This window comes from Canis lupus, chromosome 9 (assembly GCF_048164855.1).
Source record: "Canis lupus baileyi chromosome 9, mCanLup2.hap1, whole genome shotgun sequence".
In the NCBI taxonomy this organism is placed as follows: Eukaryota; Metazoa; Chordata; class Mammalia; order Carnivora; family Canidae; genus Canis; species Canis lupus.
The window spans coordinates 38109614-38135765 of NC_132846.1; the positions used below are offsets into that span (position 1 = coordinate 38109614).

General features: G+C 34.7%; 1 protein-coding gene and 1 long non-coding RNA gene across 2 annotated transcripts in view; one reads left to right on the plus strand and one right to left on the minus strand.

Moving 5' to 3' along the window:
- HIF1A (hypoxia inducible factor 1 subunit alpha) overlaps window positions 1-23260 on the plus strand; it is a 42770-nt gene extending 19510 nt beyond the window's left edge. Inside the window, exons 2-15 of the mRNA XM_072838847.1 lie at window positions 463-653; window positions 1022-1167; window positions 1252-1336; window positions 5474-5586; window positions 6147-6349; window positions 11456-11562; window positions 13077-13224; window positions 14957-15177; window positions 15850-16136; window positions 17409-17531; window positions 17659-18083; window positions 20613-20721; window positions 21324-21450; window positions 21936-23260. Coding sequence (XP_072694948.1) covers window positions 463-653; window positions 1022-1167; window positions 1252-1336; window positions 5474-5586; window positions 6147-6349; window positions 11456-11562; window positions 13077-13224; window positions 14957-15177; window positions 15850-16136; window positions 17409-17531; window positions 17659-18083; window positions 20613-20721; window positions 21324-21450; window positions 21936-22087 — 2437 coding nt within the window. The 3' untranslated portion in view covers window positions 22088-23260. The remainder of the gene's footprint in view (window positions 1-462; window positions 654-1021; window positions 1168-1251; window positions 1337-5473; window positions 5587-6146; window positions 6350-11455; window positions 11563-13076; window positions 13225-14956; window positions 15178-15849; window positions 16137-17408; window positions 17532-17658; window positions 18084-20612; window positions 20722-21323; window positions 21451-21935) is intronic.
- On the minus strand, window positions 323-26152 carry LOC140640067 (uncharacterized). Its single transcript, XR_012036728.1, has 2 exons — window positions 25883-26152; window positions 323-679 (listed from the first exon to the last, which is right to left on the minus strand). It is a non-coding gene; the product is annotated as an uncharacterized lncRNA (long non-coding RNA).

Below are 26152 nucleotides of genomic sequence, written 5' to 3' on the forward strand. Positions count from 1 at the left end.
TCTAGACAGATCTAAAACTTCATCTTGGGGCAGCCCAGGTGGCTCAGTGGTTTAGCGCCACCTTCAGCCCAGGGCGTGATCCTGGAGACCTGGGATCGAGTCCCACCTCGGGCTCCCTGCATGGAGCCTGCTTCTCCCTTTGCCTGTGTCTCCGCCTCTGTCTCTGTGTCTCTCATGAGTAAATAAATAAAATCTTTTTAAAAAGTAAAGCATCATCTTGGACCTCTTGTGAGAATTCCTTATGTCTTCAGTAATCCAGAAATTTGTATACCTGTATTTTACATTCTTACTTGTACATTCATGTACTAAACAAATCTCTATATAAAATAATCCACATGGCATCTTTTAATTGTTCCGTGGAAAGCAGGAAAGTGTAAAATTAATTATATCCAAGCAACAGCAAACTAACTTATATAAGTGTTCTGTTTTTCTCTCCTCTCCTCTTCCTCTTTTGTTAAATAGAATAAGTTCTGAACGTCGAAAAGAAAAGTCTAGAGATGCAGCCAGATCTCGGAGAAGTAAAGAGTCTGAAGTTTTTTACGAGCTTGCTCATCAGTTGCCACTTCCTCATAATGTGAGCTCGCATCTTGATAAGGCTTCTGTTATGAGGCTTACCATCAGCTATTTGCGTGTAAGGAAGCTTCTGGATGCTGGTGAGTTTTACAAAGATGCAATAGGCCTGAAAATTAGAAATTAGAAGTAATTAGAAGGTGGTCATACTCTCACTCCTTTTTTAATGTGATTTTAATTGCCTGCTTTTAAAGCTTCAGTAAGGAATTTTTAAGATATTGGCCTTTCCCCCACCTTCCTATACCTATCTTCCTTTTAATAACGTGACCCTTCTTTCTCTTTTCAGTGGTTTGCTTGCTATGTTAACCTTAAATAATCATTAAAAACAGCTGGCAAATCTAATTGTAGTTTTTAAATAAAGTGTTGGGAAAACTTTATAAAAATATCTAAATATTATCATTTAAGTATAACTTTTACGTTAATTATTTTTCTTTTCATGTGCCCTTTTTAGGTGATTTAGATATTGAAGATGAAATGAAGGCACAGATGAATTGCTTTTATTTGAAAGCCCTGGATGGTTTTGTTATGGTTCTCACAGATGATGGTGACATGATTTACATTTCTGATAATGTGAACAAATACATGGGATTGACTCAGGTAAAATACCTACATATTAAGAACCCTTTCTGTATGTTTTTATGATTTTATGATATAAATCTAATTTTTTAAATGTGTTTACAGTTTGAACTAACTGGACACAGTGTGTTTGATTTTACTCATCCATGTGACCATGAGGAAATGAGAGAAATGCTTACACACAGAAATGGTAAGAAGAAAAGTCTATTGTTTGATTTAATGTAACAAGTGGTTTTATAGAATAAGACACTTACTAATTTTAAAATTTGCTGTTGTATTAACCTGAGGCTCAAAACATCGTTTCATGTTTAATGTTCTGTTCTTTGTGAAATCTGCATTATTCTATTTTTTTAGAGATTTCATAAAAAGACTTAAAAAAATTTTAAAGCCCACCTAATTCCACGAATAATTATATAGATATAAACCACATTAAATGGAAAAGTAAATAAAATCGGGACCTTCAAAGAAGTCAATTTATAGCGTACAACTGTAAGGCCAAGAGAAATCATACTCAAATAAGAATTTAGATAGTTACTACACTTGAGGTACCAGTTTGCATTCAAGCTTTCTAAAGGACCAAGAAAAAGAAAAGAGAAAGTTCACCAGATTTTTAAGAGCTTAATAACTGCTTATTTGACCTCAGGATATTCACGGTTATTTGAGACTATGTAGTAAAATTACAAAGTATTATATTATGGATTCTCCCACATTAGCAACAACAAAAAAGACCACTAAGACCTCTTAACTCTTAGGAATGAATTATTAAAAATAAGTTTCTAAGATTTTTGGAAAGTACCTTTTGAATTACGAAAACTTAATAACTAACGAAGTCTCTTTACACCTATGCCTTCTTAAACAAAATATAAAGATAATTTGTAAAGTTATCACAATGAAAACCTGTCATTCTGCTCTGTAGTTCTTTGCTGCTCTCCAATGTATGTTTGTTTGCTTCTGTATTAAACAACCTCAAGTTCATAACATTTTTTGGATATTTTTATGGTTTTCTTTTTCATCTCATTTACAATAATAGTTAACCTCTATTTAGATAGTATTCTGTGCCAGAACATTGTTCCCTGCTGCTATGTGCTTTAACTTCTTTTTCCTCATAACACCCTGTGAGGTTACTATTTCTATTTTACTGAGGAAACTGAGGCACTGAGTTATTAAGTAACTTACCAAGATTATGTAAGTTATTAAGTAACTTACCAAGATAAATGGCAGAGTGTAGGTTAAACTCAGGTAAATGGAGATGAGTCCACACTCATTAGTACTTTGGAGATATTTCATGTTCACCAACTCTCATTACATTCTGTGGTCACTTTTGACCTTTCCAATAGGAGCCCTCTTCTGTTTTTTAATCTCATACTTTGTGTTTACTGTACACTTGGAAAGCAAATATATAATTTTTAGAATTTTATATAAAGGAAGAGTAAATATACTTCACACAGGGACCTAAGTGGGCTGTCAGTTAGTTTAAAATAGGGCTTCTAGTGTTTAGACTTTGAAGTTTGTACTGGCTGCTTAGCGCTTCCCTTGGGCTAGACTATGAATAGATGGATATTAGGAAGTTTTGTTTTGATTTGGTAATGATGTTAATGCATTATTCTAAATCAAATATATTCTACATAATACAGTTCATTTATTTATTTTTAAAAAAGATTTTATTTATTTATTCACGAGAGACACAGAAAGAGAGAGGCAAAGACCCAGGCAGAGGGAGAAGCAGGCTTCATGCAGGGAGCCCAACGTGGGACTCGATCTTGGGTCTCCAGGATCAGGCCCTGGGCCAAAGGCAGGCACCAAACCGCTGAGCCACCCAGGGATCCCCCATAATATAGTTTAGAAGTTTGTTTGTTTGTTTGTTTGTTTATTTATTTATTTATTTATTTATTTATTTATTTATGATTTATTTATTTATTCATGAGAGTCACACAGAGAGAGAGAGGCAGAGACACAGGCAGAGGGAGAAGTAGGCTCCCTGCGGGGAGCCTGACATGGGACTCGATCCTGGGTCTCCAGGATCACACCTGGTCTGCAGGCGGCACTAAACCGCTGCGCCACCATGGCTGCCCTAGATGTATATTTTTAAACAAACTTTTTCTATTTTTATTTTTGTAAACAGATGGGTTTTTATGGTACATGAACTTTTTGGAAATCATTCCTGAAGTAATGAATGTTTGATGTTGCGTTGAGAAGGAAAAACTACACTTTTCATTTTTAGAAAAGAGGGACTGCTGCAATATATCACATTCCAATGATATGCTAAGAACCTGTGATGTGTTTATATGACATAGTCCTATTACTTTTTCGTTTAAATTCTAAAATGATGACTTAGAGTCCATTAAATTATTATAAGATATGATTTATTTTTAAAGGTCTGAAAATTTAGTTCTTTTGAAATTTTTTTTCCATTAGGAAAATGCTAGTACCTTGGTTTTTTTAAATCTTTTTCTTTTTTTTTAAATTTATTTATTTATGATAGTCACAGAGAGAGAGAGAGGCAGAGACACAGGCAGAGGGAGAAGTAGGCTCCATGCACCGGGAGCCCGACGGATTCGATCCCAGGTCTCCAGGATCGCGCCCTGGGCCAAAGGCAGGCGCCAAACCGCTGCGCCACCCAGGGATCCTGTACCTTGGTTTTTAAATTAATCTTCATGTCTCAATTCAGAAGCTTTGGGTTTCCAGAAGTCAGTACAATTCAAGCTTAGATTATTAAGGACTGAAAATCCACAGAGAATTTACAAGTAAATCTCTGCCAGCACCACAACTACAACTCACCTCTGTCTGTACCACCACTGAGACCAGTATGGTTCTCATGGCATCTTCTTAAAATTGATTCTCAAATGCTTCTAGGGAGGGCAAAGTTAATTTTTGAGTAAACCCAAATAATTTGTATCAGCATCAAGACCACCCCCTTGCCTAGTTCCATTGGTATGGAACTAGCACTCTTCTTCCAGAATTCTTCTTCCTCAAGAGTCCAGCATTTCCAGCTAATAAGCCTAAATTTAAACTTAATATCTTGTTTCCTTTCTACTTGACACTTTTCTTTCAGTATATTAGCCTTAAAATCTTCAGATCTTTTTTCTTTTTAAATTTCTCTCCTCCCCAACTACTTCCATCAGTTTTCAAGTTTTTATAGATTATAGTTCTTCATATGTCTTTTGTCACCCTTTTCACTTCTGCTACTGCTCAGCCCCTGATTACCATCATTATCCTGTGATTCTAATGCATTATATATATTACTTCTGGATTAATATACCTTAAATTCCTGATTGTGCTTCCCATCTCAGAATTTTTTAGAAGTTTCATGTTGCATATTTAAGACAACTCCTTAGGCCATCAGAAGTCCTCCATTATTAACAACCCTAATCTTCCCTTTCTGTCTCATTACTCTTCTGCATGTACTTCATATTATAGCATCCTGAACTATCTACTGTTTCCTTTTTTTTTTTTTTTTTTTTTTTTTTTTTTTTTTTTTATGATAGTCACACAGAGAGAGAGAGAGAGAGAGGCAGAGACATAGGCAGAAGGAGAAGCAGGCTCCATGCACCGGGAGCCTGATGTGGGATTCGATCCCGGGTCTCCAGGATCGCGCCCTGGGCCAAAGGCAGGCGCCAAACCGCTGCGCCACCCAGGGATCCCTATCTACTGTTTCCTAAACATGTGTTCTCTTTTCCTCACCTCTATGCTTTTCATTTTTTTTCCTTCTCACCATTTCTTAGTTCTGTAAGGTTTGGAATGGGAGTAAATAGATCTGATTTTATTTCACTCTAGTTTTGCTTGGAAAAGTCATTCAGTATGTTCATTTTATTTGCTTTGTTTTTTTCCTCTAGTAACAAAGTAGAAATAATGTCATGCCTGCTTTACAGGAAGATTTAAAGAAAAATCAGATAAATAAAAATGGTATTTGCTTTGAAAAGAAAGTTGCTGATTTAAAAGTTCTATAAATATAGGGAATGCTTATTATAAATTGAGCTAACACATTTAGCAAAGGTTTAGAGGAGTTTGCTGCAGTCTTTTTTGGGATGTGCTTGTAAACTGGTAGCACAATTACAAGGCAAATTTATACCACATTTATGTTTCTTTGTAATTTTGCCAACTTCACAAGCTTGAATGTGAAATGATTAACTGCTGTCTGAAACCAGGGAATCATTGGGAGTTGTGAACCCCAGTTAGTGATTGAATCATGTTAGATCTCTTGAATGTGTTGGAGTGTGAATCATTATTCATGCTGAGACTTATTAATTGAATATAGCACCTTTGTGCTACTCTGTGACAAACTTAAAAATTTAGTTTTTAAATTTTATTTCATGCTTTCATTCATTAGGCCTTGTGAAAAAGGGTAAAGAGCAGAATACACAGCGAAGTTTTTTTCTCAGAATGAAGTGTACCCTAACTAGCCGGGGGAGAACTATGAACATCAAGTCAGCAACATGGAAAGTAAGTAAAAATGACTTGTGAGTAGTGATGTATATCCCAACACTACTAATACATAAAATAGCATTAGAATTGTGAGGGAAAACTTACAGTTATTTATTAGCATTTGCTGAGTTACCATCCCAAACTAGAAATCTCTCTTTGAGGCATGAACTTAAATTGTACTGAACTAACTTAATCAGTTGGCTTTGCCACCCACTCAGTGTTTGAGTCTTGATATAACTTAATTTTCTGTTTATTATTTCATTTCTTTGCTCAGTGTTGCAACATTCATTGAAGTAAGAAGTAACAAAATAATAAACAGCCACTATGATGAAATGAATGAAAAATCAGCCCAGATTTGTCTGAAAGAAAATTTTTAAAGAGTGTTTTATGGTGCCTGAGTTACATGAGTGGTGTTACCCAGGAAACATTTATTGATTTCAAAGATATGGTTAATCCACTAATGACAATAAATTTTATCAAAGCTTATCTGCTGTGTCACACTTCAGATGTTTATCTCTGCATTTTTTAACTAGCATATTATGCTTTTTAAAAAACTGCTTTGTTTTCTTTGTACATAGGTACTTCACTGCACAGGCCACATTCATGTCTACGATACTAATAGTAACCAATCTCAGTGTGGGTATAAGAAACCACCCATGACGTGCTTGGTGCTGATTTGTGAACCCATTCCTCATCCATCAAATATTGAAATTCCTTTAGATAGCAAGACTTTTCTCAGTCGTCACAGTCTGGATATGAAATTTTCTTATTGTGATGAAAGGTAAATAATATATGTAAAATATAACTTGAAAATTTTAATTAGTCCCTAGCGTATTTTTTTTTTTTACCATTCACTATAATAAAGACTGCGAATGCTTCCTTCCACGAAGTTGAATAGTGATACATTGTAAAAGTCAGTAATACTAGATTAACTTTGTAGATTAATTCAGCTGCATTTATCAAACACTTACTGTGCACTATGAATACTCTATCAAGGTGCTATCAAAAATCATAATGATGGGGTCATTTTCCTTTAGGGCTTCTAACTTATTTAAAAAGAAACATATTTCAAAGATACAATGCATTATTTGGGAAAGAATAAAATACTTTTGGTTATGGACTAGAGAGGAAAATGTTTGATCATCTCCTTACCCCTACATATTACCCATGATTTATTTCTATTGCCTTTTCCCAAATTTATGTCCATATTTATTTTTAACTGCAAAGTTGATATTTTATCTGGATAATCTTCTATATTAATAAACTGAGTATTTCTATAATTGAACTATACCACTATTGCCCCAAAACAACAACTTTAAAAATTGCGCTGTTTTAATAATGCTGACATGGGTAGTATACCACTGTAGATACATAACTCCTGCAAAAATTTGGAATTTATCCTTAACTTTTCTTTTACAATCTTTTTTTTTTTTTTTTGAAGATTTTATCTATTTATTAATAAGAGACAGATCGAGAGAGACAGATGGAGAAGCAGGCTCCCTGTGGGGAGCCCGATGTGGGACTCCATCCTAGGGCCTGGGATCATGCCCTGAGCTGAAGGCAGACGCTCAACCACTGAGCCACCCAGGGATCCCTCTTTTACTTTCATCATCTGTACTCAATTGGTCTCTAAATCCTATAGATTTACTATCTACATATATCTCTTGGTCCATTCCCTCCTTTCTACCCTTGCCTTCCTGCCGCTGAATTCTTCAGCTCATTATTACAACCTTTGGCTCAAATTTTTGCCATAATCTCCTAGGCTGCCTCTCTGCCAAAAGATTTATGCCCTTTTAATCTCTCATTTACATCACCCAAAAGTGGACTTCATTATGTGAAAATCAGATAATATCATATTACTGTTGAAAATGTGTCAATTGTTTCCCTTTATCTTTACACAGAAAAAACTTGGGTTTATAAAAATATTAGAGGAGGGCAAGGGATTTTCTTTATCAAAAGATGTACCTTTTGAAAAGCTGAAAGAAAAATGGACCTCTACAATAAAACCCAAACTTCTTAGCATGGCCAACAAAAATATTTATGATCTGGCCCCTGACCACTTCTCTAAATTAATCAGGAAGAGGGGATTACTCTGATGTCCCCAACATCCTACAGCTGGAGAACACCACATGCTAACTTGCTGTCTTAGTTCCTTTACACACATTTTCCCATTCAGCAATGAAGTTTTCTTCAATTCCTAACACACATTTATCTTTCAAGAGCCATCTACTTCTTTATGGAACTTCCCTTTATCCTTCAAGAAACTATACTATTCATTGTGCGTACATCTGTCAACATTTTTTCTACTATTGTAATTATTTGCTTGTCCCATTTTTTTTTTTAATGTATGCCTGTGTAATATAGTAACTGAAGGCATAGATTCCACAGCCAGACTACTAAATCCTGACTTTGATGCCTATATCCAAATGATCTTGGCACATCAGTTTCTTCATCTTTTGTTTTCTTTTTATTTATTTATTTATTTTTTATTCATGAGAGGCAGAGACATAGGCAGAGGGAGCAGCAGGCTCCCTATGGGGAGCTTGATGTGGGACTCGATTCCAGGACCCCGGGATCATGACCTGAGCTGAAGGCAGTTGCTCAACTACTGAGCCACCCAGGTCTCCCAGTTTCATCTTTGGTAACACTTTATGTAGGGTCAACTTAAAGCTTGTATGAGAAAACCAATTTTAAGCACTTAGTCATGATACAAAGTAGATAGGAATCCCCCACCCCACTGGACAAGGAAATGTGACAGAACTCTGGCTTTAAAATCCCATAGTCCTGGATTCAGTCCTGGCTTGCAGTTTTTTTTTTTTTTTTAATTTTTATTTTTATTTATTTATGATAGTCACACATTGAGAGAGAGAGAGAGGCGGAGACACAGGCAGAGGGAGAAGCAGGCTCCATGCACCGGGAGCCCGATGGTGGGATTCGATCCCGGGTCTCCAGGATCGTGCCCTGGGCCAAAGGCAGGCGTTAAACCGCTGCACCACCCAGGGATCCCTGGCTTGCAGTTCTGATACTTACCGTGTGGCCTTGGTATTTGACCTTAACTATTTCAAATTTTATGATCCTTACCTATTAAGGAAGGGTAATATTTCAAAAGGCTGTTGCCAGGATTAAAGGAATTTGTTGAGTGCCTCATACACATAGTAAATGCTTTACCACTGGTGTCAGCTATCAGAAAAATGAAGATAGAAAAACTAACAAGTGCTTTATGGTGTTTATTTCCATTATTCATGTGAATATATGAAAGAACAGAAATTCTTTTTTTTGAGGATTTTTTTTTTTTAGTTTTTGAACTCTAGCAAAGTATAGAGGTAAGCTGGGGAGAAAATTCTAGCAGAGCTAGAATGAGAATTGAGAGAGGGAGTGACATTTCTCTCTGGTTATATCAAAAAACTGGCAGAATGATCATGACAGAGGAGTAAAGACTGCCAGCTTAGAGAGCAACCAAGTAAGGTTTTGAGTTTGTCCAGGAGATTGCTGTTTTCTGGTTGGAGCTCTTTCTAAAAACTTCTCACATCTAAAACCCCTAAGAACTGAGATCTAGAAAAATTTTTGCCCAATTTTGAGAAAAGCTAACCTATCAAGCTTCTGGCATTCAAACTGTCTCACAAACAATATTTACTGTACCAATTTCCATGTATGGTCATTTAACACATTTATTTGAGCATCTACAAGATCATGGCAAAGTAGAAATGAAGAGCAACAGTTCTTGCACTTGGGACACTTAAAATGAATGAATTATATGCTGTGTAGTTGCTTTAGATCCTAGTCCTAGTCCCTTAAAAACACTTTTTGATAAGATTTTCTGGATCACTTCCCTTTTTGGTACAGAATATAAGTTATGTAATTCTCTAAAGTTAAATTGATTTTCTAGGAAAATATGCCGTTTATATTTTAACATCTTGTCTCCCTTAGTGATAGGCATACCTCAACTCAGAAGTACTGATTGACATCTAATTAAACTAGAGCTTCTTAACATGATAATACAAGGCCCTCATTAATCTGGTTACTTCTCTAAACTCATCTCTCCTCATCTGCCTCCACTAACCACATGAATCCTTCTTATTTATACAGTGTTAAGCTCATCTCTGCTTTGCTTCTGGTATACCTTCTTGAAATGGTTTTGCTTTCTCTGTTTCTCATGTCTGTTCAACTCCCTAAGTCTCCTTTCACTCTCCTAAACTCCTAAAACGTTGTCCCTCAGCCAACCATTTCTTCTCCTGGATAAGGGTGGTTCCTCTGATTCCTGCAACAGATTCTTGTCACTACACTTACCACATTATTTCATGAGTAGTATGGTAACTGTTCCAGAAGATTAGCTACATGTTGAGTTTTGACCTGGCATTTTCATACCTAGAACAGTACCAGACACACTCAGGCATATAACGATTTAAACAATGGAAGTTTTTATTAATTCCATGGGAATTTCATTTAAGTAACCAATATAAGACCAATTAAAATTATTTTTAAAGTATAATTTAAAGAAACAGGACTATTTTTAAAAACCGTAGTTTCCTTTTGTAATGCTGCCACCTAGTGCAGATGTGTTTAGGGATATCCCTTTGTAAAGAAGCTTGGATTTTAGCTTGGTTTCGTTTGATTTTTTACAAACCACTTTCTATTTACCTGTTTTTATTTTGGAATAAACTGTATGGCAGATCTTGCCTTAAAGTGTGACAACACAAACAGTATTCCTTTTATACATTTTTTAGAAAGGTATCTTCCCTCTGTGTTTTTTGTAGTTGTGTTTTTGGACACAGTACGTGAAGTAACTTTTGCTTACACCTCAGGAAGTCTTTTGAAGTCTAAAAATGAGAAATTGAAAAGTTGAACTCATGTTTTGCTCTTAGAAGAGAATATTTCTGTTTAGTGTGTTACTAAGAAGATAGCATTCTCTTTCACATGAAATGGGTCCCATTTCAGAGTGTGATTATAGAAAGTAGTAAGATCTAATAATATCTGTCCTAAAAGAGTTGCCTGGAAATCAGAAGGGGTAACTGAATTATTTTCTAGTCCATTTTCAGTTTGATATCATTTTTTCATCTGAAATGAATTCCTATATTTTTATGTAATTAAAAAAACTTAAATACAAGAGCATATTCTAAAACCTACATAATATGTATTTCTTAAGTTCCCATTTAATGTAGATAGTCTTTGGTTGGTGATATTAAAATTCTGTAATAGATATTGATTCCCCTAAAGTGAAGCCTTGCCTAGGGCACTGTTAAATAAAGAATCTGGTTTTATGGTAAATTAATACTATGGATATAATCTTATATTTCAAATTAAATGTCAGTGACTACCTTTATAACTTTTATCATTTAATTTAGCAGTACTTCCTATCTAGTTATGAATCCCTTGTCTTGTTACTGAAGTAAGTACAATAAATGTGATTAAAAATAGGGAGCACCTGGGTGACACAGTCACTTTGAGTATCTAACTCTTGGCTTTAGCTCAGGTCATGACCTCGGAGTTGTGGGATCCAGCCCCACGTTGGGCTCTGCGCTTAGCATGGAGTCTGCTTGAGACTGTCTCTCCCTCTCCCTCTCCCTCTCCCTTTGCCCCTCCCTCCTGGCACCCTCTCTCTCAAGTAAATAAATAAATCTTTTTAAAAGGTAGGTAACAAGTTTGGGTGAAGGGGATAAAAGGGTCAAGTAGCAGGATGACTCCAGAAGACTTACAGAAATGCATGGTGCTGTATTTAGTTAACTGTAGAGTTACCAAAGGTGAGATTTAACTTATTCTAAGCAAAGAAGGATGCTCTTTATTTTTGAAAATCCACTTGTCTGTAGGATTAATCCATATCAGTTACTTTGGAGAAGCAAAGTCTTTATCATTTAGTTTATTTTTTTCTCTTCTATTTTTTACTTAACAGAATTACTGAATTGATGGGATATGAGCCAGAAGAACTTTTGGGCCGCTCAATATATGAATATTATCATGCTTTGGACTCTGACCATCTGACCAAAACTCATCATGATAGTAAGTACAGTGGAAGAACTACAGATATTCTAATTATTTAACTCTTACAATCTCTTTACTGTTTAGACAGATATCTAACTTTTTGGTTAAAATTAACCAATCTTCCTAGACTAAATTTTTTTTTTTTTTTTTTTTTTTAAAGTTTGGGGCTTGAACTCACAAACCTGAGATCAAGACCTGAGCTGAGATCAGGAGTCAAATGCTTAACCAACTGAGCCACCCAGGCGCCTATCCTAGGCTAAATGTCTTAATAGTATTCTTCATTAGGAATCTTGACCATTAAATCTTGTTTTGTGTTTGTTGTAACCAAAACTAATTAAAGTAGAATCATTTAATAATATGTAAAACTAACTTGGTAGTTGGTCTTTGTATTTAAAAAAGACTAAAAAAAGGTCATAGAATATTATAGCATCATTTTTAGGATTTGTAATAAAGTATTCAAACCAGTTGTTGGCACATGGAAGGCACTCAAAGTAACTGTTCAGTGACTCGGTGAATGTGAAGGTGATCAATGCAAGTGGTAACAGGTACCTGTGACATAAGATAAAATTCTCCATTTTACTTGTTAATGTTATTTAAAGATCCATATAGTAAGACTTTGAAATCTCACTTGCCCATTTAATCTGTACCTAACATGACTTCCCAATGTGATTGGGTATATTTGAGTGTCAACTGAGTTATAGTACGATTAGCCTTGAATGTAGAATGAGCCCAAATCAGCAGTCAGGGCCCCTAGTACTCATGGTAATGTCCTCATTACTATTTATCTAGTATTTTCTTCCAAATCAGTAATAGATTAAAATTGCCTAAATTGCCAAAAGATTTTTAGTATGAAAAAAAAAGATTTTTAGTATGATACCAGTTGAGATTCAAATATGCTTGCACCACTATTTGAAACATTGTTAATTCTCTGGAAACCTCGGTAGAAATTTAAGAAAATATAGCAGTGCCACTTGCTCAGATGTTCTCTATAGAATCAAGATTACTCATTCTCGGGATCCCTGGGTGGCGCAGCGGTTTGGCGCCTGCCTTTGGCCCAGGGCACGATCCTGGAGACCCGGGATCGAATCCCACATCAGGCTCCCGGTGCATGGAGCCTGCTTCTCCCTCTGCCTATGTCTCTGCCTCTCTCTCTTTCTCTCTCTGTGACTATTATAAATAAATAAAAATTAAAAAAAAAAAGATTATTCATTCTTTAGTCTTTCTGATACTTTCAACATACAAGTTGTTAAAGGAATTTTAGTCAGTGCTGTCCCTCATTTCTAGCTTTCATTTTATTTAAAATGAAGATTGGCAGGAAAGGAGTTTATTTTGGAGGTTAGAAGAATGAAATGCATATATTTTTGGCTATACTGGGGCTTTTTCTCTATCACTTTAAACAGTTACAACTGGTTCCCTTAAAATAAACATATCTCTTCTTTTCTAAAATAATGGCCAGCATTCAGCATGCATTCATTTGATTGAAAATTCAAAGTTATTTTCTCTGCTTGACTCTTTCTCCTTTCCACTCCTAGTGTTTACTAAAGGACAAGTCACCACAGGACAGTACAGGATGCTTGCCAAAAGAGGTGGTTATGTCTGGGTTGAAACTCAAGCAACTGTCATATATAACACTAAGAACTCTCAACCACAGTGCATTGTATGTGTAAATTATGTTGTGAGGTAAGCTTGGAATGTAAATATTTTGGGGGAGCAAGTAGTAACTTTTTTGGATAATCATTTTATATAGGAGAAGAAGATTATAAATGTTAACTGTATTTTGTTTTCATATTTCTGCCTAATTATGGTTTTTAGTACTCTGACTTGAGTGTCTGGGCCAGCTATTCTACAGTAGCCATCTATTCGCATCCTTTTCACTCCCATTTTTAAAAAGACCTTGAAAAAACTCCAGATCTCCTATTGGATTAGTTTTAATCGTGTATCTATCAGCATATACTATCTCAGGTAGCTATGTTATTTTTGTAGGAAGAATACTGGCCTTGGAATAGTTAGGTTTATGTCATAGCTCTTTCACTCATTAGCTCCAGGACCTTGGGAAATTCTCATTTCTTTGCATTTCACCCATATAGAAGAGATGATAATAGTTAGCTCAGAAGGTTGTAATGAGCATTAGATGAAATCCTATATGAAATGACTGTAAAATGCTGTATAATGTCCATGGCTCTTGTATATTCATGAACTTTTCTTTTAGTTTACTGGCTTGTGAATATTATGGATCTCATAAACTAATCTTTCATTTGATCTACTTTAGCAGGTGACTACGCCCTTCTAGTCCATCTTCTAAATTACCACCATGCTGAGTTTTCTTGCATGGATATCTGATCATCTCATTTTCCTTAGAATTATTTTAAATATCTTTTCATCACTCCCAAGATAAACCATGGCTTACTTGCATAGCATCATTTCTTGTCATTTTCTATACTCACATGCTTTCACAGATTCCATCCTCTTTCTAAAATCTGTGGCCACCTCTCTTTGGAAGATTTTGGTAATTTGTTTTTATTTTTTGCCACTTCTGACACTGTCCTTAAATGTTGCTGTTGTAGTTTTGCCATACTTTAATGTTTTAATATTAGTGCCAAAGAGTTCTTTCATGACTTTCCTATTATATAAGAATCATCCACTTGGAATGTCCTGCTTTTCCCCATTACCCATATGCCAAAAACTAGTTGAGCCAGAGTTTCAGCTTTTGGCTTCTCTGTGAAGCAGATTTTCTGTATTTCAGCAGTTCCCGTTTTGTTTTTTAATTGTTTGCACATCTACTTTCACACTGGGTTATAAACTTCTGAGGGCAAAGGTTATGTGTTTTAAGCTTTGTATCCTTGGTTCATTTCACTTAGTAAACACTTAAATATTTATTGATTAAAGGGACAATAAAACTTATATTTAAGCCAAACACAAAGATGGGTCTGTTTTTCATCATTCCTCTTCAATGCTATCCTGCAGGTATCATTTTCTTGGCACCAAGGAAAATATGGCACCCTTCTTAGAAAGACCTTGGTCGTTTATCTATCTTTTTATTTTAGGACCATCTTTAGGTCATACCTCATGCATCAGTCTCAAAGAATTCTTCTGTGTTGGTTTTATTACATGTGAATCAGCATAAAAATTGTGAGGATCTGTTTGTATCCTTCATGTACTTGACTATTACATTTCTTTGTCACCATCACTCTTCCCAAAGGGATATCTGAAGTTCTTGAATTTTTAGAGGTCTTTATTTCATATTGCTATTTTATACCCTGAATGTAACCAGGTATGCATGAGAGATTAGTATAAAGCATCTTAAAATGTTCCTTTTCATAAAGCAGAATTTTAAGAGACAGGTTATTTCAGTCACCCCCACCCTATTGTGTCAATGCTCATTTAAGAACTACTAATCTCTCTTTTTTGACAGTGGTATTATTCAGCACGACTTGATTTTCTCCCTTCAACAAACAGAATGTGTCCTCAAACCAGTTGAATCTTCAGATATGAAAATGACTCAGCTATTCACCAAAGTTGAATCAGAAGATACAAGTAGTCTCTTTGATAAGCTTAAAAAGGAACCTGATGCTTTAACTTTGCTGGCCCCAGCTGCTGGAGACACAATCATATCTTTAGATTTCGGCAGCAATGGTGGGTCTTTAGTTATTGTTTCGATTGCCTAAAAACTCTATCTGTTGCTGCAAGCCCATTTTAACTAAACTTGGACATGTTATTGTTGGTAATCATGTGAATATTGCAGTCTTACATATTTTGTTTTTCAATGTCTTTTTCAAAGTATTTGCTTAAATATGTTTGCCCCTGCAATTTCTAAGCATTCCTGCTTCTGTGTCATTGTTGTAAGTTGTGCTTCAAAGGGTTCTTAGGTCTTTCTTTTTCCTACTTGAATGTTTCTCAGCTACTCTTATTTCTATATCCTGTTGCCATATTTTCTCCACAGTGTAAAAATTATATTGCAGTAGGTGTAGTTCATTAAAGGATAATCAGTCATAACATAATATCAGACACTGAAAATGAAAATTGTAATTTCAAAGTTGGTTAAATTTTAATGAGTAGAAGGTATGAAAAGGTTGGAATTGCAGGGGATTTTTATGCCATAAATATAATAGGACCTGTCAACAGTAGATTGGAAAGACAACTCAGACTTAATGATTATACCATAATATCTGAAAACTTTCTGATTAAGGAAAATTTGGTAACACTCTTGTTTGAGTGAATTAGACCTTTTGTAAAAGGGGGCATATAATTCCCTATATGTTAAAATCTAGCCATTCTTTAAATTGATTAATAATTTTTCCCCTATAGACACAGAAACTGATGACCAACAACTTGAGGAAGTTCCGTTGTATAATGATGTAATGCTCCCCTCATCCAACGAAAAATTACAGAATATAAATTTGGCAATGTCTCCATTACCTGCTTCTGAAACTCCAAAGCCACTTCGAAGTAGTGCTGACCCGGCACTCAATCAAGAAGTTGCGTTAAAATTAGAGCCAAATCCAGAGTCACTGGAACTTTCTTTTACTATGCCCCAGATTCAAGATCAGCCAGCTAGTCCTTCTGATGGAAGCACTAGACAAAGTTCACCTGAGGTAGGTGTCATGATCTAAGAAGAGGATAACTTTCATATTTTAATTTTAGGAATGTATTTATAAAATGAATACAAAAAAAGTCTTGAATTTAGACATCCACAGAGAACAATGTGTGTGCCTGTAATTGCTACCCTCAAAGGTATATTACCCTATGAGTTGGAGAACTGTCAAGTAGCAAAAGGCTTATTTTAACTAAGCTTTTTAAAAGCGAAGGGACCCTAAGCTATTTGCCTAATTTAGCCCAATTTTCATCACTGTTTTGAAATCCTAGATAAGTATAATATGAAAATACCAAGTCTTAAACAGAGTAAATACCTAATAACTATTTTTTACTCAAGTTCTGTCTTGATAATAGTTTTTCTATAAACACAATGAAAATAGTTTTTAAGGGTTAGGCTGAGGCCAAGACTAAAGATGTCACATAGGGCTTTATTTCTAAATCTAGAACGATTCCATTTCAGAGCTTACTATGTCAAAAAATATGCTCAGGAGTAGTAAGGCAACTCAGACTTGAATATTATGACCATGAGGCACAAGTAAGTCTTAATAAGTGGTGAATAATTTTACATGTAATATTTATCAGTTCAAACTGGTGAGCTAAGAGTAGGAGATTTGACATCTGTCTCACAGCCTTCCGGAAAATACAGTCTGTGCTGTAGTTGCTCAGCTTACCCAGCATAAAAATCTATTGATTTATTTTGTTTTTTTATCTAACAAAAGTAAATCTAACAAATGTTAAAATGAAGAAAGCAAAAGCTTATTCTTAGACTATGTAGTTACAAGTGACTGGTTAGAATCCTTGCTTGGAACCCCTACCTAATGAAATAGTACTATATTCATTAAGGTGAATGTAAGTAAAAGAACTTACATCCTCACCCCTACCCCACCCCCGAAACATGTGAGATTTTTAGGTACATCATCATGGAAGTTTGGCCTCTCAGGATAAAGGTAGATTCCAGTGAGTATATCATATCTAGTTATTGGCCAATTAGGTACCATGTGGGAGTTGAATTAGTAGATGAGTTTTATTCTTCAGAAGAAGCAGATGAATGTATCTTTTAGTCCTAATTTCATAAATGATGTTGTTACATAGAAATGTATAGTTATAAATGCAAGCTCTGAAGTTTAACTTGTCACTAGTTAGATAAAATGTGATAGAAGAAATGGACTTTGTTGTGTATTCTCTGAGGTCTGGCTTGAGAATTCTAACAACTAACAAAATATATGTAGGTTTCCTCAGGGAAAAGTAAACACATTGAATTCCTTTTACAGCCCAACAGTCCCAGTGAATATTGTTTTGATGTGGATAGTGATATGGTCAATGAATTTAAGCTTGAATTGGTAGAGAAACTTTTTGCTGAAGACACAGAAGCAAAGAATCCATTTTCCACCCAGGTATATGAACTTGTTTATTATATTTTCTATTAAACTTTATTAATTTTTAGCTTGAAGTGATTTTGGGGTTAACTTTTCTTTTATACGATGTGGCCATTGTAAAACTCATGTACTTGTTGCTTTAAAGGACACTGATTTAGACTTGGAGATGTTAGCTCCTTATATCCCAATGGATGATGACTTCCAGTTACGTTCCTTCGATCAGTTGTCACCACTGGAAAGCAATTCTACAAGTCCTCAAAGTGCGAGCACAATTACAGTATTCCAGCCGACTCCAATGCAAGAACCTCCTCTTACTACTACCAGTACCACTGCTACCACTGATGAATTAAAAACAGTGACAAAAGATGGCATAGAAGACATTAAAATATTGATTGCAGCTCCATCTCCTACCCATGTACCTAAAGTAACTACTAGTGCCACAACATCACCATACAGTGATACTGGAAGTCGGACAGCCTCACCAAACAGAGCAGGAAAAGGAGTAATAGAACAGACGGAAAAATCTCATCCAAGAAGCCCTAACGTGTTATCTGTCACTTTGAGTCAAAGGTATTTATATATAACACTAACGTTACAGCTCTTTTATTAAAATGTATGTAGGGTTAATTATGTCTAAACATAACTAACTTTCTGGTAAATATGCTTTAAGAATATTAAATTGACATACAAATTCTGATAAAACAAGCACTCAAAAAAATGTTTCTAAATTAACTTGTGTATTTATTTTCTTGAAAATAACCACATCACCTATCTAAATGTAGGAGGTAGGAGGGTCTTCCAGTACCTTTAAAAAAATAATGCGGCCAATAAGTTCTTAAATGTACAAAAATTGGCCCAATTACTTGTAGCTAAGTAAATCAGACTAGTTAACCATCTTCACTGTTTCTGTCTCTTTGAGTTATTTTAAAGCTTACTTGAATAAAAGACTTTCCAACTTAAGGGTATTTCCAATTCCCCATTTCAAATTGAGCCTGATAGTCTTCAATCCTCAGTATTTAATACAGGTATTTATTTACAAGCCTTCTTTTAAAATTTATGTATAATTGCTTTTATTTTTCATTACATATTTATAGAACATTAGCTATATTATAGGTTAAATAAATGTTTAAAAGCTACAACAAGAATCTAAGCATGATTTATGATGTTGCTTTTATGGAGTTAGTTTGAGCAAATACCTTTATACCACCCAAATTTTAAGTTACAATTTCTATATATAATTTTTTAAGTTGTATTTTTTTATAAGTTTATTTTTTATTGATGTTCAATTTGCCAACATATAGAATAACACCCAGTGCTCATCCCATCAAGTGCCCCCCTCAGTGCCCTTCACTCAATCACCCCCACCCCCTGCCCACCTCCCCTTCAACCACCCCCAGTTCGTTTCCCAGAGTTAGGAGTCTCTCATGTTCTGTCTCCCTCCCTGATATTTCCCACTCATTTTTTCTCCTTTCCCCTTTATTCCCTTTCACTATTTTTTATATTCCCCAAATGAATGAGACCATATAATGTTTGTCCTTCTCCAATTGACTTATTTCACTCAGCTCTATATGTAATTTTTATAGTGAGATTTGACATTTTAAATTTGAGGCTGTAATCAGAGGAAACAAGTTTTAGCTAGTTGGTGGGGCAGTTTAAGGAGGAAAGCACTGCCATAACAAGAATTTATGGCCTTTTTCTTCTGCCCTTCATCACTATTTTGACCTAGAATGCTAGGAGGAACCGTTTTCCAGAACTAAGAAAAGATCTTGGGGCTTTAGATTAACAAAGAAGTGTTTGCATTTACTTTACAAATTAGTATGTCACCAACTGACTGTAGACTCAGCTCTTTTAAGGCAGTGACAATGTCTTAGATGGTACTAATATTTAGTACAGTATGTAATTTGTATTACTTGCTCAGTAAATGGTTATTAGATGGATAGATGAATGACTATAGTTATAGAATTGGTAATGACTTTGAATTTACAGTTTACTGTTAGTACAGAGGACTATGAGATGTTCAGTTCTCTGAACAGCTAACTACCTGTCAAAGCCAGTCTACCATATAGTTCACTTTAGCAGTTTTTTTCCACATTAGTTCCAAAATAGTATATGCTACCAATTTTAAGAGATGAACTTACCTTGAAGAGCTCTATGAAGGCCTTTTTTTTTTTTTTTTTTTTTTTTTACTAATACTAAAGTGATATTTACATGACAGTTACGTTTCATAAAGATAATATATTTATATAGGAATTTTTAAACTTGCCTATCTATATAGTGAAGGTTTTATAGAATTTTTTAAAATACAAAACAAAACTGCATGTAGGAGAGCAATTTGAATAATGTATCATATGGGTAAGTGATATCCATATGGCATTCCAACTGCATGGAACAGAGCAAAGAGACATTGTGATTGTGTATGAGCTGGGGGGAGGAATTCTTGAAGAGACAAAATAGATGATAATTCATTTGCCTGATGCATAAAACAGTTCTTCACTATTTAATATTAATTTAAATGCAGATAGTTCAGATTTGATAACCAGATCAATACTGAGGACAAAGTGGTTTAGTGGGAAAGATTACTGGGAAAGGAGTGGGTATTAGGAGATTTAGAATGTACTTCCATATCTGCAGCTAAGTAATTTGCTTAAAGCCCCATTGAAAACAAGCTTCAGGTTTCTCATTTATAAAATGAGTGTTATATACCTCCTTATCTTGGAGACTGGTGTGAGGCTAAAGTGAACTAATGAACATGCAGTGTTTTATAAATGAAAAAACACTATACAAATGTGAAATTACCTTGTATTACTATAGTCCCAAGAATATCTGTATATTATACTGAGTGGAATGAAGAGCCAATATTTCACTTTAACCTATAAAAATGTCAATTTAGTTGTGTTCAGATCTGTTTTATGAACAGGTAAATGCATATTTTAAGAAATTTTGTTTTAAAAATTGAGCTTTGACTTTTAAGATGACAAACAATCAGGAAAGTTCTTTTACATATAACATATTCCTTAATGTTGGCAAACAAGCATTATATATTTTCAAAAAAAGTTAGATATTTTAAAAATAGTAATAAAGCAATCATATTTTTTTCAGAACTACCATTCCTGAGGAAGAATTAAATCCAAAGATACTAGCTTTGCAGAATGCGCAGAGAAAGCGAAAAATAGAACATGACGGTTCACTTTTTCAAGCAGTAGGAATTGTAAGTGTGAGAGTACATATTTGTTTTTCTGTTCTAGCTAATGTACTATATATAATGTAAATTAATATATAGCTAATTCTTCATTTTTCTCAGATTAAAAAAATTATATTTTCAGAAGTTAAACATTATTTCTTTCACTTTGTATGTACTATTTCATAAAAATACATATAATGAGGGGCTCAGTCAGTTACGTGTCTGCCTTCAGCTCAGGTCATAATCCCAGAGTCCTGGGATTGAGCCCCTCCCTCTCCTGTTGCTCCCCTTGCTTGTGCTCTCTGTCATATAAATAAATGAAATATTTTTTAAAATACATTTAATGAATACATTCTTGTTGTAGACAGTAGTTAATGTTAAATCAGGGATGGTGTGATTCATACTGATATTTTCAGGTAATACTAACTGGAAGACATTCACAGAAACAATTGCCATAATGAGTGGCAAATGACTTTATCATAGTATATTAAGAGAAAGAAAGAAAAATAATTTAGGGCCGTATTTAAGAAATCTGCCTTTGTACTGTTATTAAATTTAACCTGACTTCAAAGTTGTTGATTTAAAAGAAATTCAACACAGTAAAACTGAAATAACTTTACTGTTTTTAGGGAACATTATTACAGCAGCCAGATGATCGTGCAACTACTACATCACTTTCTTGGAAACGCGTAAAAGGATGCAAGTCTAGTGAACAGAATGGAATGGAGCAAAAGACAATTATTTTAATACCTTCTGGTTAGTTTATTCTTTCTACCCTTCAACATTCCACAGAGAATTAAAATATATGAAACTTTATTTAGAAGCTTTACTCTCAGAGTCATTTTCATTCTTTAGCATCATTAAAAGTAAGGTAGCGTTTTATCTGCTGGTCGTAACGCAGGAATAGCTATTTCAAGATGGAACTTTTAATTTTTAGAAATTGCCTTTTACATATATCTGTCTCTGTGCTATCAATACTGAATAGAAGCTGAAAATTGTACATTTTTATGCCCTTTTCAAAATTGATTTATCACTCCGTTTGCCATCATTGTGTCCTTTAAATGCTGTGACAGCACCAGTAACACTTTATTGCACTTACCTATGTACATAGCTGTGGTTTTGCTCTATAGACTGAAAACCTAGAGCTTATTTGATTTTCCTGCAATACCTATAGCATAGTGAGTGTTCAAAATATTTGTTGATGAGGTGAACAAATATTTAGGCATGTCTTTGTTTTTCAGATTTAGCGTGTAGACTGCTGGGGCAATCAATGGATGAGAGTGGATTACCACAACTGACCAGTTATGATTGTGAAGTTAATGCTCCTATACAAGGCAGCAGAAACCTACTGCAGGGTGAAGAATTACTCAGAGCTTTGGATCAAGTTAACTGAGCTTTTTCATAATCTCATTCCTTTTTTTGGACACTGGTGGCTCATTACCTAAAGCAGTCTATTTATATTTTCTATATCTAATTTTAGAAGCCTGGCTACAATACTGCACAAACTTGGTTAAGTTCAGTCTTGATCCCCTTTCTACTTCATTTACATTAATGCTCTTTTTTAGTACATTCTTTAACGCCAGATCACAGACAGCACATTTTCACAGTTCCTTGGTATTTAAACCATTACATTGCAGTAGCGTCATTTTTAAAATGCACCTTTTTATTTATTTATTTTGGGCTAGGGAGTTTGTCCCTTATCGAATTATTTTTAATAAGATGCCAATATAATTTTTTTTAAGAAGGCAGTAACCTTTCATCATGATCAGTTTGAAAAATTTTTACTCAGTTTTTTCACATTTTACATAAACAATAATGATTTGCCAGCAGTACATGGTAGCCACAATTGCACAATATATTTTCTTAAGAAAATACCAGCAGTTACTCATGCAATATATTCTGCATTTATAAAACTAGTTTTTAAGAAGAAATTTTTTTTGGCCTATGAAATTGTTAAACCTGGAACATGACATTGTTGATCATATAATAATGATTCTTAAATGCTTGTATGGTTTATTATTTAAATGGGTAAAGCCATTTACATGATATAGAAAGATATGCATATATCTGGAAGGTATGTGACATTTATTTGGATAAAATTCTCAATTCAGAGAAATGATCTGATGTTTCTGTAGTCACTTTGCCAGCTCAAAAGAAAACAATACCCTATCTGTAGTTGTGGAAGTTTATGCTAATATTGTGTAATTGATATTAAACCTAAATGTTCTGCCCACCCTGTTGGTATAAAGATATTTTGAGCAGATTGTGAACAAGAAAAAAAAAATCATGCTTTGTTAGCAAAATTGCCTAGTATGTTAATTTGCTCAAAATTTGATGTTTGGTTTTTATGCACTTTGTCGCTATTAACATCCTTCTGTTTTCATGTAGATTTCAATAATTGAGTAATTTTAGAAGCATTATTTTAGAAATATATAGTTGTCACAGTAAACATCTTGTTTTTCTATGTGCATTGTACAAATTTTTCATTCCTTTTGCTTTTTGTGGTTGGATCTAACACTAACTGTATTGTTTTGTTACATCAAATAAACATCTTCTGTGGACCAGGCCCCCTTTGATCAGCTTTTATATTAAAATATTTGCTTCAATGCCTCCAACTCATGAAACTGATTACCAATAATTTAATTATTTTATGAAAGTTTTACATCAGTGATTATTTCTACATTTTATTGCCATCACTTTAATGTATACTGTTCCTAAATGTCATGTTAAGTAAAGTATAATGTTCCACTGTAAAAAATACGCCTTTAGAAAAGAAACTTATCATTTATAAATTTGTGAACCTACTAAAGTAAAGCAGATTTTAATGCTTTAATCCCAGGTGAATGAGATGAGTGAAGCAAATCCTGAACATTATAGTTACATAATGTTGTAAGGGCCACAAGATTTCCAATTTATTCCCATTTCATAGATAAAAATATGTAGACTTCAAATGATAATCGACTTGTCCAAGTCTTCAAGGTAGTAAATGGTACCCCAAAGATTTAAACTTAGAGGTCTTCTGACTCTAATATGAAATTAGAACAAAACTTGCATTTTTTTAAATGATACTGTATATATTTTTAAAATCGCTTTATTCAATTTTTTTCTGTATTTTGTTTATGGAATAGTTCTATTTCTTTTATGATTATAAAAGTAATACATTCTCACTTAAAAAAAATTTTAGCACAAAAAGATTAAAAACCCCCGTGAACCTCTGCATCTAGAAGTAACAGCAAATGATTTTTATGGACAAATTACATAGGCAGTGCCAGAGCCTTAGGTCCTGTAACCTGATGTTATAAGAACAAAATATCCTGGACAAAATGATCTAAGCCCCAGATCTTAGGTGGCTGTTTTTCTCTAAGACTGAAGAAAATGTTATTACAATTACATGAAAATTTGGGAACAAAAATTATAATACGAAGCCTTACTCCAAGATTTGGGGGGCACATGTATAGTTCACTGTAAATACTATAATCCAAAGTATGTCTGTATTTCGTTACAGATAGTATAGAGATGGCATTTCAGAATAACATAGTTGCATAATATTTTCAGCTCAAAATACCAAAAATTCTGCTTATTTTGGTAGCAAATTAGCTTTAGTTGAAAATTAGTATATGTTTAGTTTTCAAATATTAATAAGTGATCAGATTATATAATGATCAGGAGTCAGAAAATGGCTTGTAAGAGCAGTGATTTAAAAGAGGAAGTCACTTTAAAGAACAGAACTGGAAGAAAACAAGTACCCACGTCTTGGTCATTCAGAAAACAACCCTCCCTGGAGTCCTTGAACCTGTTGGAAATAGCACAACCAGCCCTTCATTCCCAGCATTGTGACCTCTGAGACTGTCACTTATTTCTTTATAATGCGTTTCTCTGAAGTATACTCTAGCAGCTAGAATTCTATAATAGCTCTTCTTCCTATGCGTGCCTATACTTCACCGGTTCTCTGGTGCTGTTGTGAGCGAATGACCACAGTATTATTTTCACAGCTGAAGAAAGTATAGCAGAGCAGTTAGTATAGTTTGTTCTTTTGTTCTAGGCCTCACTTTTAACTTTGGGACTAAAAAGTGTCACAGAGAGCTTACCACAACTTAGTACAATGGCATTTAGATTAGGAGTTAAAATGAGTCTGGTATCTCTTCGGTATTATATACTAGACTTTGTGCTAAGCATTTTACATGTTATCTCACAATCCTCAAAAAACCCTAGGAGTTAATATTTATATCACATTTCTACATAAGAAAACAGTCTTGGAGAGGTAGCTCAAGGTTCAAAGCGTTTGAGCTGGCCATAAGTGACTCCATAGCCCATGGTGCTGAACGCCGCAGCCTGCTAGCCAGTTAAGCAACACGTAGTACTTTTTTCCCTTTTAACTGCTTAAATAGCAAACAAGAGAAAGCAATAGGGTGAAGGTAATGAAGTCATAGAGAACACTGAGGGGGTGTCCTAAGTGAGAAATGGCAAGACACAAATGAAAATGAGTAAAAATGGTGTCCTAAAGTGCTATCAAATTTTGCATTTGAACGAGAGATTTGGGTGTCTGGTGATGGAAGCATTAACAGATAAGTGAGGTGATATATGGAAAGCTCTTTACTGAACTAGAAAAAGTATACCATTGATACAGTTCTCCCTGAGCTGTTTGGCTTAATGGCAGAATAGACACGTTTATTTTTTATTTTTTTTAAGTTTGTATAACTTTGCAATTAGCGCTCCAAATAGCTCTTATTGCCTACAACCTCTAAAATACAGAAAATATGAGCTTAAAGTTACTGGCTTTGCATAAATGTAAACATTTAGATTCTACAAGTTCTTATTTCCAATGTAGCAACGTCAAAAACAAGGTGCAAAGAATGTGAAATCTTTTTTTTTTTTCTTTTTGGTTAAGTAAGACCTTCGCCAACATGTTGCCAACTGGAACCAACAAAAGTGTAAAGAAAAATCTTTTACTCAGGTGTTTGTTTTGTTTTTAGGTCTGCCACTAACCACTTCACTCCTATTTCATCCCTTAAAATAGCGCAGAACCTGTTGTCCCAGATCGTTTTACAGATCGTGGTTTGATCTGTAGAATTTGATACGAAATAGTCTCCCTGTAATATAAAAGCTATACCTTATCACAAACCTCCTATCAAACGCCTTCTGGAGCTTTGTGGTGTTCATACCTTTCATTTGGACATAATTTTCTTACCTGTAGTGGACGGTTTTATCCAAGACGCTGCCCAGACACCCGATCTCCTTGTACTATTTAATTTCTTTTATTCCCATGTTTCGGCTCCATTGCGGGACGGAGAGGAAAGACAGGTGCCTGAGAGCAGCACTGACCAGATAGATCCTCGGCGGGGAAAAGAACAGGGATGCGGAGAGGACCGGCCACCCCTTGGATCCCCGGTGCCGCTGGTTATACATGATGAGGATGCGAAACACCAGCCTCTGGGAGAAACTTCCCCAAACCCCGCCC